At 38.2% G+C, this 23,865-nt stretch overlaps 1 protein-coding gene across 4 annotated transcripts in view; it reads right to left on the reverse strand.

Annotated features, from left to right (window-relative positions):
* The window catches only part of RNF130 (ring finger protein 130), a 54,770-nt gene that overhangs the window by 22,412 nt on the left and 8,493 nt on the right, over nucleotides 1-23,865 (reverse strand). For all 4 annotated transcript variants that reach the window (XM_033072906.1, XM_042779741.1, XM_033072904.2 and 1 more), the window contains exons 2-5: nucleotides 21,284-21,478; nucleotides 8,264-8,514; nucleotides 4,730-4,801; nucleotides 2,875-2,957 (exon numbers count right to left, since the gene is read on the reverse strand). In XM_033072906.1, coding sequence (XP_032928797.1) covers nucleotides 2,875-2,957; nucleotides 4,730-4,801; nucleotides 8,264-8,514; nucleotides 21,284-21,478 — 601 coding nt within the window. The remainder of the gene's footprint in view (nucleotides 1-2,874; nucleotides 2,958-4,729; nucleotides 4,802-8,263; nucleotides 8,515-21,283; nucleotides 21,479-23,865) is intronic.

The raw sequence follows: 23,865 nt of genomic DNA on the forward strand, positions 1-23,865 counted from the left end.
AAACAATGCAGTTGAATTTCTACCATTTTCACTCCAGTTTATTTTTAAATTAGCCACAGTTTCCTGCATGCCACAAAACTTTACATCATGAATGTTGTGTTTTGCTACAGAATTTTAGGTACAACTTGCTCAGCTGCTGGTAGATTTTGCCTGCTGTTTGTCTGCCCAGATCAGATTTCTCTGCTGAAGCAGTGTGACAGGACATACTTAACTGAGGAGAACAACCGTGCTACTAAAGAGAAAGACTACTTTTAAATTGATGAAACCAGCAAAGATGTCACATGTCAGTGATTCCAACTGTCTAATGATTGCAGCTTCCCCAACAAGCACAGTAAGAAGAACTTCTAGCCTTTTATTTGCTTCCTCTTGGTCTAGTAATTTTCTCCATGGTTTTCTTGCAATTTATTCTCTCATCCGGCTTAGAAACTCTCTTGTAGGCTTTGTTTTATTGTATTGTTGGGTTGTTTTTTTTTAACATTGCATGCTGCACTAAAATGGAAGTTTGAAATATGAGTAAGTAGAAAGGAATTAAACCTCCATAACAAGATTTGGGGAGCAGCATTTCAGGTACTGAAAAATCTCACATGGAATCTGAAATTTATTGGGCCCATCTTTGAAGGTACTAGTTGGCTTTTCATTTATAAATATAAAAATGTCTTGTAGAAAGCATCCATCTCTCTGTTTGTGTCTAGCCTAGATGGTTTTGCACTCAACTTAAAAGCTGGGCTGCAGCAAATGAAAAGTGAGATGTAGAAGAGAAGTAGAAAGCGAACATAAAAGTTGTCATACAGCCTTCGGCAGGAATGAAATCTGAGCCTTTGCTGACCTTACATTCTTGTGAAAAACAGAACAGAAAATGAGCTACACAAGAGCCTTGATCTCTCCTTTACATGGGAAACTGCACTGGGGCAGGTTGTGCTGAGGTGGCAGCCAGGTGCACCTGCATGCAGCTCCCTGAACAGCTGCAACTACCCCTGAGAGCCCAGAGCTTCCTGTCTGCAGGACTGCAGCTCAACAAAGGTGGTGTAAGAAAAAGAACTCTTCTTTCTTTTTTTTTTTTTTTAATTAAAAAAATAAATCAATTATCATCTTGTTTAAATGGTCTGTATTGTATCTGTGGATATCAGCAACATATCCACTGCTTGCACAGGGGCAGTTGTTTAACTGGCTTTTAATTCCAACTCTGCCTTGTGCTCAGTGGGAGCAGCTGTTTTCCTCTCAGGGAAGACTCATTTTCTCTTCACTGGCAAGGACCTCCTCCTGCCCTTTGCTCAGTATCAAGAGAAAGGCACAGAGGAGTGGGACTTGTGACCTTTCATTCCATGTCCTTGAGCCTCACAGTAGAGCTACACAAGAGAAGCTTTCTTAAGAGGTAGTTTACAAAACAACCATCTCAGTGGTCCAAAACTGGTGTGCAGTTTCCAGAAGTTCCTCCTCTAATTTCTACATAACCTTCTGCAGAACATACCCAAGAGCAGGGTTTAATTCACCTATACAAGCTTCACTTGAGACTGCAATAAATGATGTAACTCTGAAATCTTTACTTTACACTTGGGAGCACATTTTTCAGAGCAAGAGGACATCAGTTTTGAGTAAAAATGACCGAATTGTAAAAAAGAAATGCATACACATTCACATGACCAAAAGCAACCAAATTTTTACAAACTAAACTCTTCTATTTTAATGAGAGTTTCTAAATAATTAGTTGTAGGGTACTTTAGCTAAGCAACACTGAGAATCTAAAACAGGTCATTGTTTCCTGCTGTTCAAGCAGTAAGGAGCACAGACAACAGTAAACTGAATTAGAGTTCTGGCTTGAGAAGTATAATGTACACATATTTTGATCAGTAAGATACAAAATAATACTGTTTTCCTTTTATGATGATGGATACACCCTGCACATTAGAAGATACTCAAGCTATTCAGAACAGCCTGCAGGAGGATTTAGAAGACCAATAATGAGCTCTTAGGTGCTGCTGCTGCCTGACTGGAAATCGGTTCCAACACATGACTTTGCTGCTTCTGGAGTATCATGCAGAACCATTTATGTACCAAGCACAAGCTAAGTTACTGGATCTTGCTGCATATATACAACCTAATTTACATGGGGGTTTTGTGCCTGGAGATGAGGAGAAAGCTTTGCATTTCAGAACACAAGGAAAAGATGTCCTTGGTAATGCCACCAAAATGTATGATTCATCAAAATCAACCACCATGTGGAAAAGTATTTAAAAGCATTTCTCAGAGGATAAGGTCCCAAAACAACTCAAGAATGGAACTGGAATAGAAGCAGACTAAAAACTGTAAATGTCAACACAATGCTATAAAGGGGGAGGAAGTTGTTACATTTTAAGCAGTAATGCAGAATCACCATCAAGTACAAATCTTCACAAGCCAAGATCATACTTCATTGAAGAGAACAAAGACAGATGACAGCACAGTGGCTGACTCATGTCAGGTGGTATGAAGGTTACAAAGACTGCATTTCCATTCCCTACAGTTTCAGGAACCAGCAGCCAGTTGTTGCACATCTACAGTACAGAATGCTGCAGCTGTACCTGGCTCATTATACTGAAGTGCTTTGAGTCTGCCCATCACTTGGTCCTTAAGCCTGCACTCCTCCCCCTCACTGCAAAATCAATAGCTCCATTGCCAATATCTTTAATATAATTCTCTTTAATCTCTACTGTCCTAACAGTGCCAGCACCCACCTTCATAGTTTCTGGCACCACAGTTTAAAAGAAAGTGGCTGTTATTAGGACTGCAAACATCCAACAAATGCATTTGTGAATTACAATGCACCTATTACATGAAATGAAACAAAAGAGCACCAAAAGAGAACAGTTTCCAAACAAAGCAACTTTATTATCTTACTTGCATGGCAAAATGCGAACAACATCGTTCTGCTTGTAACTCTCAATGCAGACAGCACAATGATCAAAGTCTGGGTCTGTTTCCTAAAATGAATAGAATGAGAATTCAAGTCAAGAGTTGAGGCTATGACAAATGTCAAAGTAGTTGTGATAGTACATGTACTGCATTGTGCCAAGTGGCTGGTACTAAACTATAAACCCAATGACTGGATTATTATATTCCAACATGACTTAAGCAAGAAAAGCATCTCATACATGCAAAACTCCCCCTTCTTGGAGCTGGTAAATCATAATTTGATACATAAGCCAAGGCCTAAAATGATTTTAATGTTCAGTGAAATCATTATAAAATAATGGAGATTTTCCTAATTTCCTTTTTTTACTTCCAGCTTAGAGCTAACATTTCTATTTTATTCAGTTTATTTTGTTTGTTTTTTTGTTTTGGAAGAATAAGAATTCTGGGGCTCATTTTTACAGCCAGAATGAGCACACTTTACTTAGAGCAGAGTAGTCCCACGTTTGTGTCTGCTGCTTACTTGCAGAATTATCATAATTCTTATCAAGACATGAATATGAGGGTCATTGACGGATCAGCTCCTCTCTTTTTTGCTTTCCAGAAGTTATGATTTTTTAAAACTGTATTTTAAAATATGATATTTTAAAATTCCAAATGAAAAAGGGGGGAGCTTCATTTGTATACAGATATGGCATCAACAAGACATATTTAAAATGTTTGGGCCTGTAACACAAAACAGGTTGTGCCTTTTCTTAGTACAACATCATTATTCTTTTTCATGCCAACCAGCTACAAGCCAGACACCAAGACAGGGACCAGAGCAAGGCCAAAGCCACTGCTGGTCAGCACCAGCCAGGGCTGCACACAGAGAATCCTTCCTTCTCTGAGGAAGAAAAGGTTTTTCCCACTCTGTTCACCTGCATCCTACATAGCACTTGCCAGTTCTGACTTTATGCTGTCAAGACAACAGCATTGTTTTACATGGAAAGGTTCCTCTAATTTGTATGTTCTCCAGTTCCTGAAAAGATTTAGTGCAGTGGGCTGTTTTCAAATAGAATTACATAGGGAGGGAGGAAGAACAGAAAGACATTTTCTTTGTGTTCTCTCTGGAAGCAAATTTTCCTGTCACTTCCTAATCTCCCACTGCTGATAGAGTTGATAAGAAAGAAAAAAGGAATCACAATAAAAAGGTCCTAAGAAATAATATTTTAAAAATCAAATCACAGCCAGAATTCCCCTGCCTTTTGAAAATCAAAGCTAAGAAATTAAGCAATATTAAATGACTATTCTTTCCCAATCAAAACTAAAGCAGTACTGCTCACAAAAGTGGAAAAAGCTTAGGAAATAACACACTGTATATTAGCAAGAAATATTCTTGGAGTAACTTTGAAATACCTCTTTATGCTCCCCCTTAACTTACTGAATAGTCATATTTTACTTAAGAGATTATCTTCAATTACCTATCTTTTAAAAATTTATTTTTCCTTTACAGAACTTACATATGATAAAGTTCTAAGCTTTGTAATTCCACATAAACAATGCCAGCCCTATGTACTCATGCCAGGACACCCTCCCAGTCAGCCAGCACACAAAACCACCCTCAGTCACAGTTGCCAGATGGAGTGCAAATAGTATTTAAGCAAGAAAAACTTCTTTGAAGTATACAAACTTACAGCACACATCAGTTCTAAAAGCTACACAAAATATTGTGCCACAGGACAAATTAAGCCTCCAACAAGGAAGGAAAAGTCATACATCAAAAACAAAAAGTTGAGTGTTTCCCCAGAAAAAAATTAAACATGATGCTGAAGTTTATCATGCTGAAATCTTATTATTATACCTTATCACCCTTCTTTACTGTCCTGGTTGTCAATTTACCAATGGCTTTCTTGGCAGCATCTCCAAGACGACGCTAATAAAGTGACAAAGAAGAGAACACAAATTAACCCTGATAAACAAGCTTCATTAGTGTCCTTTATAATGCCTTATTTGGACTCAATAATACCATTGCAATACACACTATGGCAGCAGGCCAACACATAAGATAAAATGCAAACACAGCAAAGCACAGAGATTCATCAAGAAGGAAAAACAGTCGACAGTTGAATCCTCAAATTCTCTCCACAAGCATGGGCATAAAACTCATGGACTGTATAGAAGTCCACAGAAGTGAATCAACATTGATGTGCAAAACTAATCAAACCCAGGATGCAGGACAAAAGCTGAAGCAATGTCCCCTCACAATGATTTCCATTATATTTTGTTCATACTGATGCTGTAATACACTGCTTGTTCTCGTAAGCTTGAATTATTTTTATATTTCCCCTCTGAGCAAGCTAGTCTTATTCTGAGATGCAAAAGATCCTCCCAGTGTAACCTAGTTTCTCTCTTGCTATTACCCAAAACCACCAGGATCTCATAAAAGAAAAAACTGATGGGTCACAAAATCTAAATAACCCAATACAGACTTAAATAAAGCTGAAATTAATACTGGTTTGAAGATAACCTAAATCTGAATGCAAAAGCCAAATTATTTTTTTGCTTTTTGTGCTGCGTTACGACTACCACAGCTGGATGGAAGGAGCCTTTTCTGATATTCAAGTGCTGATTCCTAAGGAAATTTCCATTCCTCAGCCAATAAGGAATAGCTGTTTGTCACTGTTTTCCCACTGGAGTCCCAGAGATAGGCAGTGAATGAAACAAAGATCCTGTCGTCTTCCTTCAGAACATGAGACATCAGTTTACAACTGATTTAAAACCCAGAAGTTACGTATTTCCTCTTCCCCCTCCAACCTGTACCAAGTTGCCTTTGAAAGTGATGGGCTGCTTCTGAGAATGCAGCTCTCAAAACCTCTCCTGCAGCCCTGCAATGTGTGTGGGGGTTTGTGCCCACTTTTTATAAAACTGAACCCCAAATGCTTCGTAAGGATTACACTGAGGATATAGGTGGCCCCTGTATCACACATTTCCTGGCATGCAAATTGCAGTGAAAGTTGCTTTTATTTGAGAAACACAATGACCTCAGAGGTCTGTATCACAACTGACTGTACCACTTATTCTGGAATTACATAAGCACTTTTCTTTCTTGTGGTTTACAGAACAGTAGCTCTTACTTTATATTTTTTAGAGCAAGGATTTGAAAAAAATCAGATACACTGTTCCAGCTACTGAAGTACATCCATGTAGGAAGCACAACATCAGAAGCAGAGCTGTGATGGGAAATTATACACTTCCTAGAGTCAGAAATCTCACCCTAACTTCAATATGAGAGAATTTGGTCAATTTAAGCAGATCTAAATTACATACCCTGGAACAAGCATATTGGCCTGAGTACTTAATGACACAGATCACACTGGGCACACTGCTGGAGTAGATAACCATTGCATAACCAAAAACGTGATTACTAAGAGAGGAAGGAGGCTGAAATGGCATTTAACTTAAATGCTCAACTTTACCAGCTAAGTAAATGTGGGTAGTATCTATATTTCCTTCTATTATATGTGATTGTATATGCACTACAAGAAATTTTAAGGATTATTTTCCCATTGCAAGTATAATATCTCAGCAGAACTCTTCCAACATATTGAAGTTCTTTTACAGAATAAATTTGCTAAATAATAACTTCCATCTCTTCCGTGTTAGAGGTCAATCTCTTCCATTTTCTAGTTTTAACAAATACTCTTCCATGCTAACACTGGAAATGCTCAGGATTTGCTGTTTTGCTAAGCATGGGCACAGGCATACAGCATATGCTTGCCTTTAAAACCCACAACTGTCTGGATGGAAAAGGTCACTCCCACATGCAAAAGTTTCACACCTCTGGTGGAAGTGCGCAAGAATAATGATGTGAAATGCCAGTATCTACTTGTGTTATCTACAAAAGACAGCAAGTTTTTGATGGCTTTGATTTAATAAACAGAAAAACTTGCGTCTTGACATAACTTAAAAACAAGATCATAGCCTAAATCAAGTTATTTAATCACTAACAGTACAGTCTTTGTGAAAGCTCTCAAAGCTCTTTAAAAATAAGCTGTAGCTGTCGCCACCTTCTTATTAAAGTTTAATAAGCCCAGCTTTTTAAACCACATAAAATTTTCATCAAGTTTCTCCTGACCTTTGTAAAAATCTAAAGAAAGAAAAAAGGTCATAAGAGCCCTTTCCCAATGGAGAACTGTTTTGAAACGTGGACATTTGGAAGGAGCCTAGAGCCATGTAGGGGATAGAGAAGGCACAATTTAGTATTCCACAGACATTCATTAAATCACAGTTATATTTAAACTTTCACCATCCCAAGGGACCACACTAAGTACCAGCTACAGTGTGGTCATTTAAGAATGACATCCTTAGGAAAATCTACAGGATGCCCATGGGACCTGCAGCATCAGACACTATTTATAGTAACTGAAAAGGAAATCCTGTGCCACAGCAGAGGCTTTGTAAGTTTGAATTTGTTTTACGTCTGATAGAATACCAAAGAACTGGCTCACAGCTGCTGTGTATCAGCTAGAATTTGGGGGAAAGGGGGGACAGTGACTAGAGGCCAGGAGGTTTCTAAGTTAGCCTTGACAGAAACAGGGCAAAGTGGGCCCTGTGGATTTCCTGAGGTTTACTGACCCTTCTCAATAAAAGCCAGGGCACACTATGGAGGGTCATTAAGTTCACACTAGTAAAACATTTACTCCTGAAATTTATCTGTGTTTGAGTTGACAACTTGATTTAGTCTAGAGGTCTGAATATGGCCATACATAACTCAGTTCTTAAACAAATGAAGACTTGAAAAACAATGTAAGAAAGGCATATTGTACAAAATTTTGGTTAAAAATATATTAGGTTAACTAATAACACTCTTTACCAAGGGTGATCTCAAATAAAGCTGAAGCCACTAAGCAGCTCTACACCTTAGTTTTCTTACTCTAACATTCATGACAGATTATGGTTTGGGAATACTTTTGTACCATTTCTGAATCACCTTAACTATTACAGAAGGTATCTTTAAGAGCACTGAGAGAATTTGCTCAGTGTTCCCATACACTACATAAGCTGATTCACAATTTAACTTTCCTCCTCATTCCCAACATACATCCAGCATGTATTAATCAGCCAACACAGAATCCATCTTACTTTTGGTCTTAAACCAAAACTCAAGTACTTTGCTTCAGTTCTGTTTTTCCTGTCATGTAGTAGGATCTATACCAGTGCTGCTCAGGATGAAAATACTTTGCTATATAAAAATCCTTGTCTGGCAACATGCTCTGCCTTGGAACAAAGAGGTTCTTAACACCAGTTTGATAGACATTCCTTACTTGTTTTCTATTGATTATTGCACACAGAAATACTATCTCCACAACTTAAGAGAAAAGAAGACACCCCTTACCTGATTTCTGTCACGTGCACTTGTGTACCTGATCTTCTGGATGAAGTAAAATATTAACCATGCTGAAGAAATGATCATCAAAACAATGAATGATATTGACACAAAGACTAGAGAGCCCCGACTGAAGTTCTTCGGAGGAACACGGGACCCCACTGCTATGGCCATCAGGACAGAGATATTCTTTTCCAAGTAATTCATGATCTCCTTAACCTTTGATTCTGTAATCATGACAGCAACAATGTCTCCAGTTCCTATAAAAAGGGGAAAAAAGTTCAATTGCTATTTAAAATTAGCATGGCATGCTGCTTTCAAGATTTTCCAAATGCAAAGCCATTTGACAACTCCAGAGGTTAAGCCATCCATGGCACATGGAACACGTTACTGGGCACTCTACTCATGCCTTGTCCTTCAAACTCAGATTTCCACATTAGGGCATTAACATGCAAACTCTCTGCAGCTCCACACATAGTAACAGATCTCTACTGCTGGTTACACAGTACTTCCCACATTGCAATTACTGTGTGAAGTCTGAACTAGCTTTCAAAAGTACATTTGTTTCAGATCTGAAGCCGTGAATACCTAAATGGGCAACTCACAGAAAAACATTTAGGAGATGAGGGAGAATATGAGAATATTGCTCAAGCACCCTTAGCATAGGCAGTGCTGTGGATGCTGCTGGGGAGAGTTATGCAAGTTCCCTTGCGTGGTTATGTGGCTGCAAAGTAGAAGAGAATTGAAAAAACTTGGCAGAAGTTTGACTGCTGATTTTATCATCCATACAAAGACACGCTTGATAGGATCGCAAAGAGGCTGTCAGCTTCATCAGCTCCATTTTCAATGTGTAGCCCATCTGTTTTCATAGTGTCTTGCCTCTAGACTATTTCCTGTCCCAAAGGGAAAATTATTGGTACAAGGATAATAGGAAAACCATAAGCCTTACTGAAAAAGAACAAAATTACCTATACAGCAGAGAAAGCATCTATGTTTTAAAGCAAAGACCCCATTACGAAAAGAGGATCTTGAACACAGGGTAATTCTAAGTTCAAAGAAAGAAAAGTTTTAGAAAAACCAAAGCCAGGAAGAAAAAAACCCTTGTGAAGTTTCATTCTTATTCATCCAGACTTATTTGCTTCCTATACTAAAAACTCTTTCAAGACCTATTTTCAAAATGCTTGCAAAGTCTGTTCATCTGCTTGTTCCATCTGCTCGCTCCAATTCACATTCCCTCAGAGAGGAACTGTATAAGGCAGACGACTTCAGCACCAAGATTCTGGATTTAGAGTGGATTTAAGCTACAGAGAACCTAGCATGACAGTAGAGAACATGAGGTCCTATTTTAACACAAGGCATTTGTTCAAAGTCTTTTAATCAAACCTAATTTTTAAGAAACTACTGTATCCACAAAATGATGTTCAAGAAGCAAAAGACCAGCCTTTGAAACCCTGGGCACTTGGGGTGACAGCTACATAAGTTTTCAAAATGGGGACTTTAATAGAGTTGTTCAACAGCCTTAAATGTTCTCTTGTTACTCTCTGAATTCACCATGCTAAATAGTAACATTTATATTCACTGTCATCAGTTTTCCTATTACATTCACCAATGTTGGTGATGTGGATTGAGCTGATGGAGCTACTCAAAAGAATCAAAACTGATAATCTCAGAAATTAGAATTTGCACAATAATTGAAAAAACCATTCCACAGCCCTCAAATTGCTTTCCTCAAGAAATTTAAACTTTTCTTTATTTAAAATTGAAATGACAAAGTTATTCAGGTTTTGTCTGCTAACATGGGACTGAATAGGAAATGAAAGTTCCGTGTTTCCTTCTGAATATTTTTGAAACAGCGCCACAATAAATCAAAAGCCTTGAATAGCAATGAAAACACAATTTATTTAATCTCTAGTATAGCACAGACTCACACAAGATCAATTTTCATCCAGCGCTCGGGAGACACTTCAGTACCAAGTTTGGTTTCATGCAAAAATAACCGATATATTTAACAGACAGCAAATCTCAGAGCAAAAGTCCATCACTAGCTTTATTTTCATGGAAATCTACCCAGATTCCTATTTGTTCAGTTGGGAAGATTGCTCCTGCCCAACCTTGCAAAACGTTTTTACAGCACAAGAGACACCCTTCCTGCAGGATCCTGTAGTGCAGCACATGCTCCTGCAACCCCAAATCCCTGCAGCTCAGATAGTGCAAGATTGCTCAAGAGTAGATAATTTATATTGCTTGATATTTCCCCCAGACTTCACTTCTGCTTTTCATATCTAGTTCAGACAGAGAAGAAAAGCAGGGAAGGGTACAGGAAGACTGTATTCCCCAGAGCACATATTCTGCTAAGCTTCCCCAGTAGAAATTTATTTGCACTGAGAAATTATTAGTATAAAAATATTAAGCTAAAGCACTCAGTGTAATATTTTAACATGATTTATAGTTATCTACAAAGCAAAGATGACAAAGATCTTCTGATACTAGTCCTATTCTATCTGAATCCAAAGTTGAAGCCTCTACCTATTCCCTGCTGCCCAGGGAATGTGACAAAGCTGACAATCTGTCACGCGTTTTATATAAAGCCCAGCACAATGGGAACCTCTGGCATCACTGCAAAGCGATTTGCATTCCAAATGACTCAACTGGGAACAGCCAAAGTGCTACTGCTGCTTCTGACCCTGCCAGAGCCAAGGAGAACTGCAGAAAAGAAAAATAAATTGTGTCTGTTTAACATAGTGAAGCTCAGTGGAAACTGGGACTTGGTTCATCCGTATTTTTGTCAGGGGCATCACCCTAAATAATTTTAGCAAGAACTCCCTGTTTGAGAACAATTGGGGGCAGAAGGAGAGAGTGACTCATTTATTTTAAGCACCTTGAAACCTTGTATTTCTGAAACTTTTGCAGAAAAAAATCCTCAGGTGAAGACAGAAAGACTAAGAGTGTTTGTGAAACTCAGAATATGGTCTTACTCCATAATCTTACAAAAAGCAATATTCTCCTCAGCCAAGAACACAGTGTCCAGAGAAAAGAATCTGGATTGCTTACTAAAGCTAATGAACTACACATGGAACCACAGATGACAAGCTAGGACAGACGGTAGGCATAAGATAAATATTGATGCCTGTAAACATAAATCATTTAATTGCTATCATCCAAGCCCAGGCAGCTCTCTCCAGCTTGCAATTTTACCATGCGCATGTTTAATTAGGATAGTTATACAACTCTGTGTATGAAAAGGGATGAAGTTGTGACTAATCATTAAATCTGTGTAATGTTACGTTGTGAGAGCAGAAGACAGAACTTAAAAGCTGAGAAGACAGTAAAAACAAGACTATGGGAAAAACAGCAACATCCAGAAGTTTCCTGTATAGCTCATAAGGAAACTGCTTTGCTTTCTCACTGACCTATTCATATCTCCTAGCAATTCTAAAAGAGCATGCTTAGAAAGTCAATAAAAAGTCATCTCAAATAAACGTTGTAAGTGTCATCACAGGCAAATATTTGTGGTGCTTTCATTGTGTTAGGATTTTTTTGGTAGGTTTTTTTTCTTTTTTCATTGTTGCTGTTGATTCTTGACTACCAAATGTTTATTGAAACTCAAAATATGAATAACTATGTCCAGGATACCAGGCTGAAGCTGAAGACAGGCATGGTTCAAATAGAAGACTTCAGACGTCTTCAAGCCACCTAGCATGCACTGGAGGTTGCAGGGAATGGCAGCCTGGCAAAATGCAACTGCCCATCAGGTTGCAATGATTCAACCATCTTCTTGCAGATGAGGAGGCCCAAAAACCACCTGGAGTGTGTCAGACCACCTGTAGGAAGCACTGAACTACTGTGATTTGATGCAACAAGGTTTGCAGAGAACTAAGTCACGTACTCATAACAAAGGTCAATGATTTGCTAATGGCTGATATTTTAAGCTAAAGTCCTTGCAATAAGTCTCTGATAGTGGCTGCTGATGCTGCAGACACAGCATGAAGCACACAGACTGCACTCATCTCATGCTTGTGTAAGAATACTGTCCTCTCCTTAAATAGCAGAGAAAATTTTACTGCAACCGAGTCCTGTCATCACTTCTTTCTGGAAAACCTAAATGTAGCACATTTACCTGAATAATTCTGCTGGTGAATATGTCAAAAGTACTTCCTTAGAAAACACAAATTCCCTATTTCCTGATAAAGACTGGTTCAGATAATCACTTGAAAGCTGGATTCAGACAGTGAAATGCCACTGCCTTTCTGAGTGCAGCATTAGGATCATCATCATGATAATGTAATTGGAAATAAAACTGCCCATCCTCAAAAACCAGACTTTCCCATTCTTCTTTTAAAATCCTGTAGCTGTGTGCTAAGCATTTCTGAGCACATTATGTCAGAAATAAAAAGACAGCAACACCTACTATTCAGTACCCAGGAAAGGGATCAGTCCTATTACTGTGAGTGACAGATTTCTTGGAATAACATCAGCTAACAGTGAAACCAATCCAACTGAATTTGGGAGCCCAGAAAATGACAAAGAAACCAGGAAAGCACTAATGAAAGCTATGGCTGCATATGAAATTTTGAGAGACTGATGGTGAGTTCTGTGAAAACACCAGAAGACATGTGAGCTGCATGAGAGCAGAGGTGGAAGCAAGGATTACCCCTGCAAGGGAAAGGATTCAGCCACAGAGGATATAATCCATGGAACCCACGAGGTAAATGATAAGGGAAAGGCATACTGACCTGTAAGCAAAGCTGTGCTGCTAGAAAAAGGGGAGAACTGTTTTAAAATAAAAATTCCATGGCATAACAGTGGGGGAACCCTCACATTTATCATGTACCTTAACATTTTTGTCTGATGCAAAATAAAGAAATTTGTTGTGAAGAATAACTCTTACATTCTAAACAGGTTTATGGGAAAGCAGACACCAAGAGGACGAGCCTTGGCATATCTTCAGAGTCATTAAAACCAGTCTAGCCGCACATATTTTTATTTTGATCTAATCAGAAAGTAAACAAGAGCACATCCAAGCTGTCAACACATGAGCAATCTCAAGAGCAGAATATGTTGTTTGAGATGTCCCAAATCAAATACTTCTGAAAACAGAAGACCATAATATTTGACAGTTATTGCATTCTAAACAAGAGAAGAATTTAATGCCAGGAATATACATTAATTTTAAAATGAGACTAGTAGCATTTAAAAACATTTGTCTTCCTGTTGCCTTAATAATATTGAAAATGTTGAATTCTTGCCTGTATGTAAACATTTAGTTTAGGATGCCTATTTTATGTATGTCAGACACCAGAACAGATTGTACGAAATTACCATGAGAAAAGTCATAAAGGGCAGCAGCATATGAAACTATAACCCAAAAGTCAGGCTTTCACAGAGTGCCTCAGTTAAATACAACCAGTGGGACAGCTTTCCATCCCAAAACACTGAGCAGGTATTTTCAGAAATCACAAGCCTCTTTGCTGCACAAGCCTATGCAAAAGAACCGAAATAAAAAAGCTTCTGAAATTAAAACTTGAATTCTCTCTACCCAAGAGGACTAAGAAATTGGCATTTCAAGTTCAGTGAAGAAAAGGCTTCTGTGAAATACTGTCAATGTGAGCCTGAAGAACACTTAAAACTCTTCTTTTTAGCAAAAAGAACTTCAACAGATTTCACTCTGTCAAGGAAAGACAGGGCTCTGCTCTGTGCCCTCTAAACATGGTCACACACCCTTCAGTAATCTGCAGAGTGCCAGGCACTGCTGTACTGCAGACATGATGGACCATCACAAAATCCTGACAAAATCCTGCTCCTTTAAGAAAAACAGGCATTGATTCAGGTATATGATTAGAAAACCAGAAACAGCAAGAGCAGCTTTTCAATGATGGGTGTGATGCAATTAAATTAAAAACAAACATTAAAGCTTAATCAGATTCTTGTTGTGCTAGCCTGTAGCATATTAAATTCAGAAGTGATAAATAATAAATTTATAAGCCCCTCCTCCTTCATTAAACAAGAAACAGTGCCTCAGTATAATGTCCTTGCTGTATTTTTGATCTGCTTTATAATCTACTCTGACCAAGAGTTCCTAAAAGGAGAGCCAAATAGCAAAATCAGTTGAGAATATGGTTGGGCTGTATTTAGATGACAACTGCTGACACATTATTTCATAATCCAATTGTTCTATCCTGACACTCAGGGAAATGTTTCTTAAGGAGAAGTTTGCATACAATCAAAACAGGTAGTCACAGCCACATCCTGATTCATTCACAAGTCCAAATCCTGCTGATACACGTGAGCTGGGGAGCTATGCCCCTGGATTTCCTCATGCTTGTCAAGGTCAAGCTGTCTCCAACACCCAACGTGCTCCAGAAAACCAACACTCACAGCTTCTCAAAGACACAAAACACCAGCACTTACAAAGGAGGCTGGGCTTCTCTGCAGATCATTTCCTCTTCACCAACCTCACCCAAGGAGTTCCTCCCTGTCTTCCATCTCAAGGCGTATGACACTAAACACAGCTAGAAAATTCCTCTATTAAGCTACAAGATGCACCCACCTCTTTATTATTAGAGTCCCTCAAGTTCCAGAATCTCTGGATTAATGGATCTCCAGACCTATGGCCAGGCCAAGAAGGGGAGAGACTTGATAAATCCCTGGAATTTGAACTGCAGCAGAGTTCCCCTAGAATAGTATTCGGTTTGGGGGCTTGGGGTTTCTTGTGCTCCCCTCCTTTGAATCACCTTGATAATTCCACTTATATCACATACTCCCTTTCTGTGGAAGGACTTTTATCTTCTGGGAATTATAATTTTTTTTTTTTTGTGCACATGACCTTTTGCGTTCTCTACCAAGCCTAGAACAGGAAAAGCAGATAGATGTTGCAATGACTTTACAGACTTTTCACACTCTTTCCCCTCTTAGCAATGCTTTTTTGCATATGCTTGCATTGCAGTTTTATCTTTTTTAAAGGAAATGGACATTCCACCTAAATAATGCTGGAAGAATTAAAAAGCTTGGCACAAAAAAATCTATCACTTGATCATCCCGTTTCCACAATCTGTCCACAGATTTTTTTTTCTTTTACTCACATTTTAACATGGCATTTAGCCATGTTTATGGCAAGTAAACTGATTTGCAGTCTCTTTTAAGGAATAAATACTTGTATTCTTAAGGTATTAGTATGCTAACAAAGTAGACCAAATTTTATATTCAAACCTTGAACAAATGCAAATTAATAAAAAGCTGAAGGATCACTTTACGTTTTGACTAGGGAAATGGTGTAATCCTAACACATTGTACACCACTGAAAAAAAATGTGTCACAGTTTCACACATTTCTGAAATGTTTATGTCCACCTATCTTCAGAAGATATTTTTGTAATTTGAAAACAACTTTTCTTCACTTTCTATACTTCTGAACAATGTCCTAAACCTGTTACAGTGTTGCATTCTTGATTAATCAACAATATTAATGCAGTGCAGACCTCATTAATCCATGCATCCATGTAAGAGACACTTGGATTTTGGTAATTGTCTCTTGCAATCTGGAGTGTGACTGGGTGCTAGCAGGGGTTTACATTTGCCACTTCTGGATTGCAGTTTGTATTCCCAGTAATGGACAGTGCAGCTAAAAAGCCCAGGGATTTCTAAAAAGGGCAATTTGTCACACTCATGTATTTTCTTCTATACACTTCTGTACTGGTCTATCAATCTGGACATGGACAGTCATTCCAAACAAATTCAGCAAAGCACCAAAGAGAAATGGCAAGGCAGCCTCACCCAAGGACACTACAGAATACTTTGAGAGATTTATAAATAGCATATTCATAGATTAATATCATAAATTTGGTTCTACTGAGTCCACAGATATGGGGAATTACTCTGCTGCTGGAGCTCAGACTTTGGATAAGAGGAAGAATGTAATTACTTACAGTCACTAACAGTCCCGTGGGCCTTTTCACAGCCACAGAACTAATTACCCTTTCAGCTGGCTGAGTTAAAACGAGCCTGACTGCTGTTATTTCAGTTGTGGGTGAGGCATGTATGACACAGAAACACTGGTAAGGAGTTCTGCAAGGCACCAAGGCTATGATGGCTCTGGAAAGGGGTTTCCCTGGATTGTCTTGAAGAGACAAGGGCTTCCTTATGTCCAGAACCAGCACATCAGACACTCCTCTCCACGTCTCCAAGTGTCAGACACTCCATCTACTGTGTGACTGATTTTCCTGATTGATACACCTCCAAGGAACGTAGTGGGAAACAGGATCAACAATAAAGGTGTTGACACTTGTTCTCCATATTTTCAATTAGCAAACACAAACAAAAAATGATCAAATATATGTAAACTATGCCTAGACTATTAATTGTTTTGCCTTTTAGAAAGCTTCAGCTTTTATGACTCAGCTCTTTTCACTAATATTCTAAGATAAATTAATAATAATACATTTTAATAACAATATTGTAATATACAATAAAATTAGTTTTGACCTGGGGATTAAAAGTAGGTCTCAGTAATCCAAGTTTTGCAGTGGATTTGGTATAGAGCTAAAATATTCGTCAGCACACATTTGTGCAAGATAATCTGCAGTGCACCCTGCCAGAGCTTTCATGCATCAGTTCAGCTGAGAGTTACATAAAAAGACATTTGTGAGAAAAAGGCAAGCAGCAGAGTTAAGAGATGAGCTGCTCAGGGATCAGTGGCACAACAGAGGACAGTGGCACTTGGAGCCCCTGCTCTCTGTAACCGCACCCACTCCGAATGAGGGCAGGAACGTGGCACAGCCATCAGACGGCAACAACTTCACACTGCAACAACTTCACACTGCTTCCTGTCCCTCCTGCCTCTGACCCACTGACCTAAAACAATCCACAGAACATACAGGCAGATTTAGCACAGTTCAGAGCAAGTACAGCCCTTGCTTCCCACGCTAGTGTGCTTTTTAAGAGAACAGAGGGCCCTGACAAATCCTTCCCTTGGAGGGAACCTGTTTCTGGGAGCAGCCCATGTTGGACAGCTCTTGCATGGCAGGGGAATGTCACCTGTGCACATCCCAGAACAGAAACACCTTCCTCCAGAAAATTAATGAGGTGTTTCTTTAGAAGAGTAAGGAAGACTGGTCTTGATGACATGTCTGCATCTTGGTTCAAAAGACCTCAAAAGACTTACCCATATAAGGTAAATCTTCTAAAAACAGTGTTATATTAGAAGTTGTTTATTTCCCTCTGGAAATTTCTTAGATGCTGATAAACCACAGTTACTGGAATCCACTAAATTCATTTTCACAATGCTTTCTATGTGTGTTTCATTTTTTCCATAAATTCTAAGTATGAAATTTGAATTTTAGAGGCTTGTTTGGCACATACTCTTTTCTATAATTCCAAATGAAAGTCTAGATTTTGAGAGAAATTCAATATCATAAAACCAAAGAATGGTTTGGAAGGGACCTTAAAAATTTTACTGTTTTGTACTTAACAGGGTTGTCTCCACCACACACAAACAAAAAAGGAATTAAAATGTTATTTAACCTGAATTTTCTTCCTTTTCCCATAACTGCTTATAAAGTAGACAGCTACTACATATTCTCTCCACCACACAGGCTCTTTTTTACATTAGACAGTATCAGTTTTTCTTTAACAGAAGCAGCAAGCAAAACCACTCATAAAGCTGCCTTCCTGCCAGTGACATCATAGTCTACCAACCTATGCTGGGAAAGGTGTCCTTTGTTTAGGTTGATAGAAGACATCTACAGGATTGTGCAAAATAAGCATACCTTGATATGTACAAGGATATGCACAAAGAAAAGAAAATAATGTTACAAATAACATCAACAGATGTACAGGTATTTAAAAAGAAAGCCGACCAATTCCTGAAGGTCATTACCTACTTTAAAATTCAAAGGTGAAAAAATGAAGGGGCAGAGACTTGGTGGACTATGACACAAGAGAAGGTAAATTCTGCTATTAGCAGCAGAAACTGTTCATTTGACACAGTGATGATAGACTGATTCCAGAGTGGCAGTTGTTATCCAGCCACCAGAAGGAATTGCCATTCTACTAAGTAATATCTTGAGTATGAACAAATTTCCATAAGAATAAAATTTTCAAATGTGTATTCAAGCATAAAATAGCTTGGATAAAATATTAATCCTACAGGTGAAAAGTGCCTCCTAAGCTCTTTTCACAGGGAATCACCTCTCTGCAGGTGGGCAACATGCATAAATCTGTGTAATGTGTTATTTATTTTTACCACAGACACTGTCTAAGTGAGTGATTGGAATTCATGCAAATATCCAGGCAGGAAAGCTTGCAGTTCATAGTGTGCATTATAAGCAGTTGCTTCTTTCCTCTCTGCTTCACCAGGAATACAGAATATTTCTAAGGCTTGATTTGCAGCAGTACAAAGATTATGTTACAGTAATATAAAATAACACAAGGTCTATTTCTCCTTGGTCTATGGAAAGAAAATATAGAGTCGTTAACTTGGTCATCATAACACAGCTGCAAAATTTCTTTTAAAATGCTGCACAAAATAAAAGATGAATACTGCACAGCAATAGACATCATATGGAGCTAACACCAACTTGGTGGCTCACCTCCATCCTCACTTGCTATCAAATCCAACACAGCTCTCAAATAGATAGGGTCAGCTCCTCCCAACCTTTAGGGACAGAAAACACCAAAGAGTGATGTAGTGCACTGGAATATCTAATCAGCAGATCACACAGAATCTGAGATGATGATGTGGCTATTTACCACCTAAAAAGCACACAAGCAGTGCTATAGTTGAAAAGGCAGAAAAAGGAAGATCAGGGAATGGTTTGAATGTGTGCAAGTCTGCTTTACACACATGGTTAGAAAATACTCATCAGGTTCAGGAATCTGTCTCCCACCTGGAATAACTCTCAAGAAGGAGAATGCTGGATTCCAAAACCTCCCTGTGCTAACACCAAAGGGCTAGTCTACACTTCAATTACACACAACTACAGTTCCCCCATCAGCCCACCAGGAAGTTACTTGCAGGAAGCTCTGCAAAGCAATTGCTGAGGAAATCCTTCACATGTCCATAACACAATCAAAACAAAAGCTGTGGAGCAACATTTCTCTTCATTACAGGTGCTACTTCGGTTCTAGAAAATTATTTTTAGCCTGTCACATAGTTTGAACACTTCAAGTTACACATTAATCTTGAAATAGAGTCTTCAGCCCAAACCAGTGCAGATTCCAGAGTATACTGAGCACATGCACCTAAAATCCAGTATTTCAAATACACAAAGCTAAAATATGCAGAATCTCCAGTGACTGCATTTTAAAAGCTTACCATAAGTAAGAGTAAATACTTGGAACTCAACATGTTGAAGACAGTATTGGTCTTTTTCCCAAATATCAACTACCCAAACAGCTGCCTGGCTACCTTGAAAGACACTCTTTTACCCACAGCAGCTCTCAAATTTTACATCTTGAGATGGTATTTCAACCAACCAGGACTACTGGGACTATTGATAAAGTTTCAAAGGCAACACACGGGTCTTCTGAGCTGAAATAGGGAGTGAACAAGGATTTCCTAATAAAAGACATATTACTGCTGTAAAGCAACTGCCAAATCTAACAGTATTATGAGAAAGAAGGTATTAAAGTTATAATCAAACCCATTATATGATTTAATGTGTAATAGAGCCAACAATGCTAAAGCTGCATTAGTAGTAGTAGCCTTTTTTCCTGACACAGTGAGGTATTCCAGACCATGGAAAAACTACAAATCATAGCTAAATAGAGCATATTTATATAAATATTCTTACAGGTAGTTCAAAGAGCCCAGAGCTGAAGGTTTAAGAGGGCACTAAAACTGTAGACAGAGAAATGGGGGATATAAAAAAAAAGAAAAAACAAAAAAGGAAGGTGGTAAAAAATGTTTCATTAGACTATGGGACTTTCTGCCTGCAGATTACTTATCAAAATGTCTAAGGAAGGCACCTGAGATAAAAATCAATTGTCAACAGGCTTTGAATTGCTACATGGAAGGCAAAACCCCCCTGCAAAACTCCTGTGGATAGAGAGCTGGCAAGGTCAAATCCCTCTAACATTTGCCCTGTTAAAATAAAAGAAAGAAACAACCACAGCATTTCTTCAGTAAAGGAATTGAATTCTAATTGTGTGACAATATGCAGAGCAATAATTAAGAAATTCTAGTTTCCAAGCAACCCCCTATGCTACAAGAGACTGAAAATATTCTAAAAAAAAAAAATCAGCCAACAGTAACACCACCAAATATAGAGATATTCCTTTTCTGATTAAGCTAAATACTTCCAAAATGAGAAAACCCTCTGGAAAATGAAAAAGGTAATTATCAAAACTGCAAAAGTAATTTTTAACCAAGGAAAATGTTTACATATGAGGCTTCCAGCAACAAAAGTATGTCAACAGGAACAGTAAAATTTTACACATAGGTAGCTGTAAAAAAAAAAAAAAAAGAGAACTCTCTAGAAAAATGGACTTCCAGCATTATTATAGGCAATTTACAGAGGCAACTGCCCTCCAAATGACTGTTTTGTTGATTGCTGTGTAGCACTCAGACTTTCATTGTAGAAAGAGAATCCTCTGTAAACTGTCATTAAAAAAGCATGCAAGTTCAGATCCCGAAATACAACTGTTAACATTTCAAGGTCCCCACCAAAACAGTGAGTTGAAGAAATGTCTCTACAGAATTCAGATTCAGATGCTTTGTAAAACTCTAGATCTTCCATTATGTATGTATGTAAGCTTCTCTTCTGCAGAAAGGTTTTAAAGATTGCTCAGATCTTACAGGCACTTCCTCACTGCAACACACCCACATCCCCACTGCAGAATAAAGTGTTCCTCATGGGATAAAAGTATGCTAAAGGAAAATAACTTTTCAGAATTATTAACTAATTTCAATATATTGCATCTATTCAAACATCCTTGGGGAATGGGCTACTTCCAATACCATCTGTCGAATGCCAAGGGCTCTTTAGCAGTAGTTTATACGGTAATAGGATTATACTGAAGATTACATTTTATTTACCTTGATGAGTCATTGTGACAGGTTCTTCACTAGACATATTGTTGTAAATGACCACAGCTGTGGCATTATGTGAAGCTGCTCGCAGTATTTTCTCTTTAAATGTACAGTTTCCTCTCTGTAATAAAGCAATCCACTGCTTGGTGTTTGGTGGCACCTGGAACCGTGTTCGAGGGTCACAGCCCTGACGATCTGTAACTGAAATGGGAAACAAATTTACACAGATGCCAATTTCTTCTAACATGCAAAACAAAAGAAAAAAAAAAAGAAAATTCTAATTCCAAGTTGCTGAAGTACTTAAATGTTATACACTAGGAAGCCACTATTCTCTTGTGAAGAAAGTCTAAAGATAACTCTATTCTTCTGAAAAAAAAAAGATACTAAACGAAGAAGACTCATGCATTGAAAGCTGTGACTATATGCCCAAGAATTAGGCTCACTAACACAAGCTATTTTTAACTCCAGTGCAGCTAGTGTAATCAATTCACATTCAAATCAATACCTGCCTCGAGGCTGAAAAACATTAGAATATGGTTCATCTGCTGTAGGCATTTAAAAAACAGCTGTTTATCAGTCATTCTGGGGAGTACAAGCCTTTTTCTTCTTCCTAATGCAGCCATAAATATCACTGCAGTGGGAAGTACAACTAACAAAGCAGCTTGTGAAAACAAGATTTCACAGTTATCTGCCATGTGCAGGCTACTGTAAAAAAGGACAATATTAAAAGCTGATCTTGTAAAACCCCAGCAGCCAACATCAGCTTTTTACATATGCACATTTTGTCTACAAGGAAATGTATTCAAATTCATAGAGAAACAAATGGGTTTGCAAACACAATGCACTGTCAGCTAAACAGGTATAGATGGTATAAAAGAGTAACAGAAATGGCAAATGCCAGATGTCTGAATTCAACAATGTGCAAAGCCCTTTTGTCCCTTCTGATGCTGTAACATATCCTGGAACAACCCAAAGCCACAGAGCTGAGTACAAAAGGCACAAAACCCAAGGCAGAAGTAACTCCACAGCAGCTGAAACCGATGAAAGACAGATCTGTTTGCACAACTGGAAACACAGCTTAGTCTGATACACTGGTCATATCATTAAAGGATTTTATAAATTTAGAGCCAACTATAGTTTATAATGCAAATATATTTATCCTTTTGAATGCCAAGAGTATAATAATATTTGGCTACTAAAAATAGTTGGGAAACACAGTGATTTTTTTCACAGATAAAAGACCAATTTATTTGCATAATAGCTCAGAAAACATTACAGTTCTGCAATGTAACAGCAAATCAAATTAAGTCTCCCATAACTTTTTTCCTTTTCAAGAAGTGAGTTCAGCACAACTATGAGATTTCAGCAAAAAATCTACCACTAAAAAAATATCCAGTTTAACCTATTGGCTGGAAACAAAACAAAAGGTCTTTTAAAGCAATCTCAGCTTAACACAGCTGAGGTTAAAACCTGTAACAAAGGAGATTCAAAGAGCTAAAGATGTCTCCTGAAACAAGAAAGAAAATCTTCTGCTTGCCTAAAGAAAGCTAGTGCAGATGAATCTATACTGTGGCAGACATACAGGAAGTCGTTGCATCTCTTAATTTGGACAAGAAGTGCCTCTCCCTGTTCCCCTGGAAGGAGGGTGGGGAGCCAGATAACAGCACATCCTTTTCACAATTGTTTTTCAAGCCTGCATTAGACAGGCTCTCAGACATGGAGGGCTATTTGCTGTATTTTTGTTTCATACAAGCATCAGGGAAAATCTGAAATATAGATGCCCGAAGCCAAATTTTATAGAGTGTTTTCTTCCATTACCCTGACATCATTACTGGAATCCCTATGGAAATTGCCAGCTAGCACTGACCCACACGTGTTTTGCAGCACTGTGATGGCCATCAAAACATCAACAACCACAGAAGAGCATGTTCCTGCTCACTGCACTTCTGCTTGCCTTTGTAATCTAAAATTTGAGAACAGTATGTATTTTTTAAAGGAATTACAGTCCTTTTTGAAAACGTGGAAGAATCTCAACACAACACGTGTGCCATCAACCTTTTTGCCCTCTCAAGATAAAAGTTGGTTTTTGCCCTCTCTTAAGATAAAGCTGGGTTTTGTCCTTTCTTAAGATAAAAGCTGCATGATTCCCTCTTGTTCTGAATAATTCCACTCAAAAACATGGAAGGGAGAAAGCACCAGCAGACTGTGATCGGAAGTTTCTCAAGCCTTGTAAGCTAAAAATCCCATCCTTCTCCCATGAAATCATATTCAAGAATCTCAGGTATGATACATCTGTTGGAAAATACCATTTTCTAAATGGCTGCAATTCCACAGAATCCCCTCAAACAGCCAAAAATAAATCTGGAAATAGACACCATGGTCAACATAAATTTATCTAAAATATATGGGACTATTAAAAACAATAATCCTACAGTTATGTACTGTTTCCTTCAGTACAATCACGATCAAAAACTAAAATACGAAGTGAAAATAAAAATGGCTATAAGAACAAAGTAATGGTTTATTACAGTGAAAAACCATAAAAGCAACAAAGAGCACCTTGAATGAGGAGGTAGCTTCCTCAAAAT

This window comes from Catharus ustulatus, chromosome 15 (genome assembly GCF_009819885.2).
Source record: "Catharus ustulatus isolate bCatUst1 chromosome 15, bCatUst1.pri.v2, whole genome shotgun sequence".
NCBI classification, from domain to species: Eukaryota; Metazoa; Chordata; class Aves; order Passeriformes; family Turdidae; genus Catharus; species Catharus ustulatus.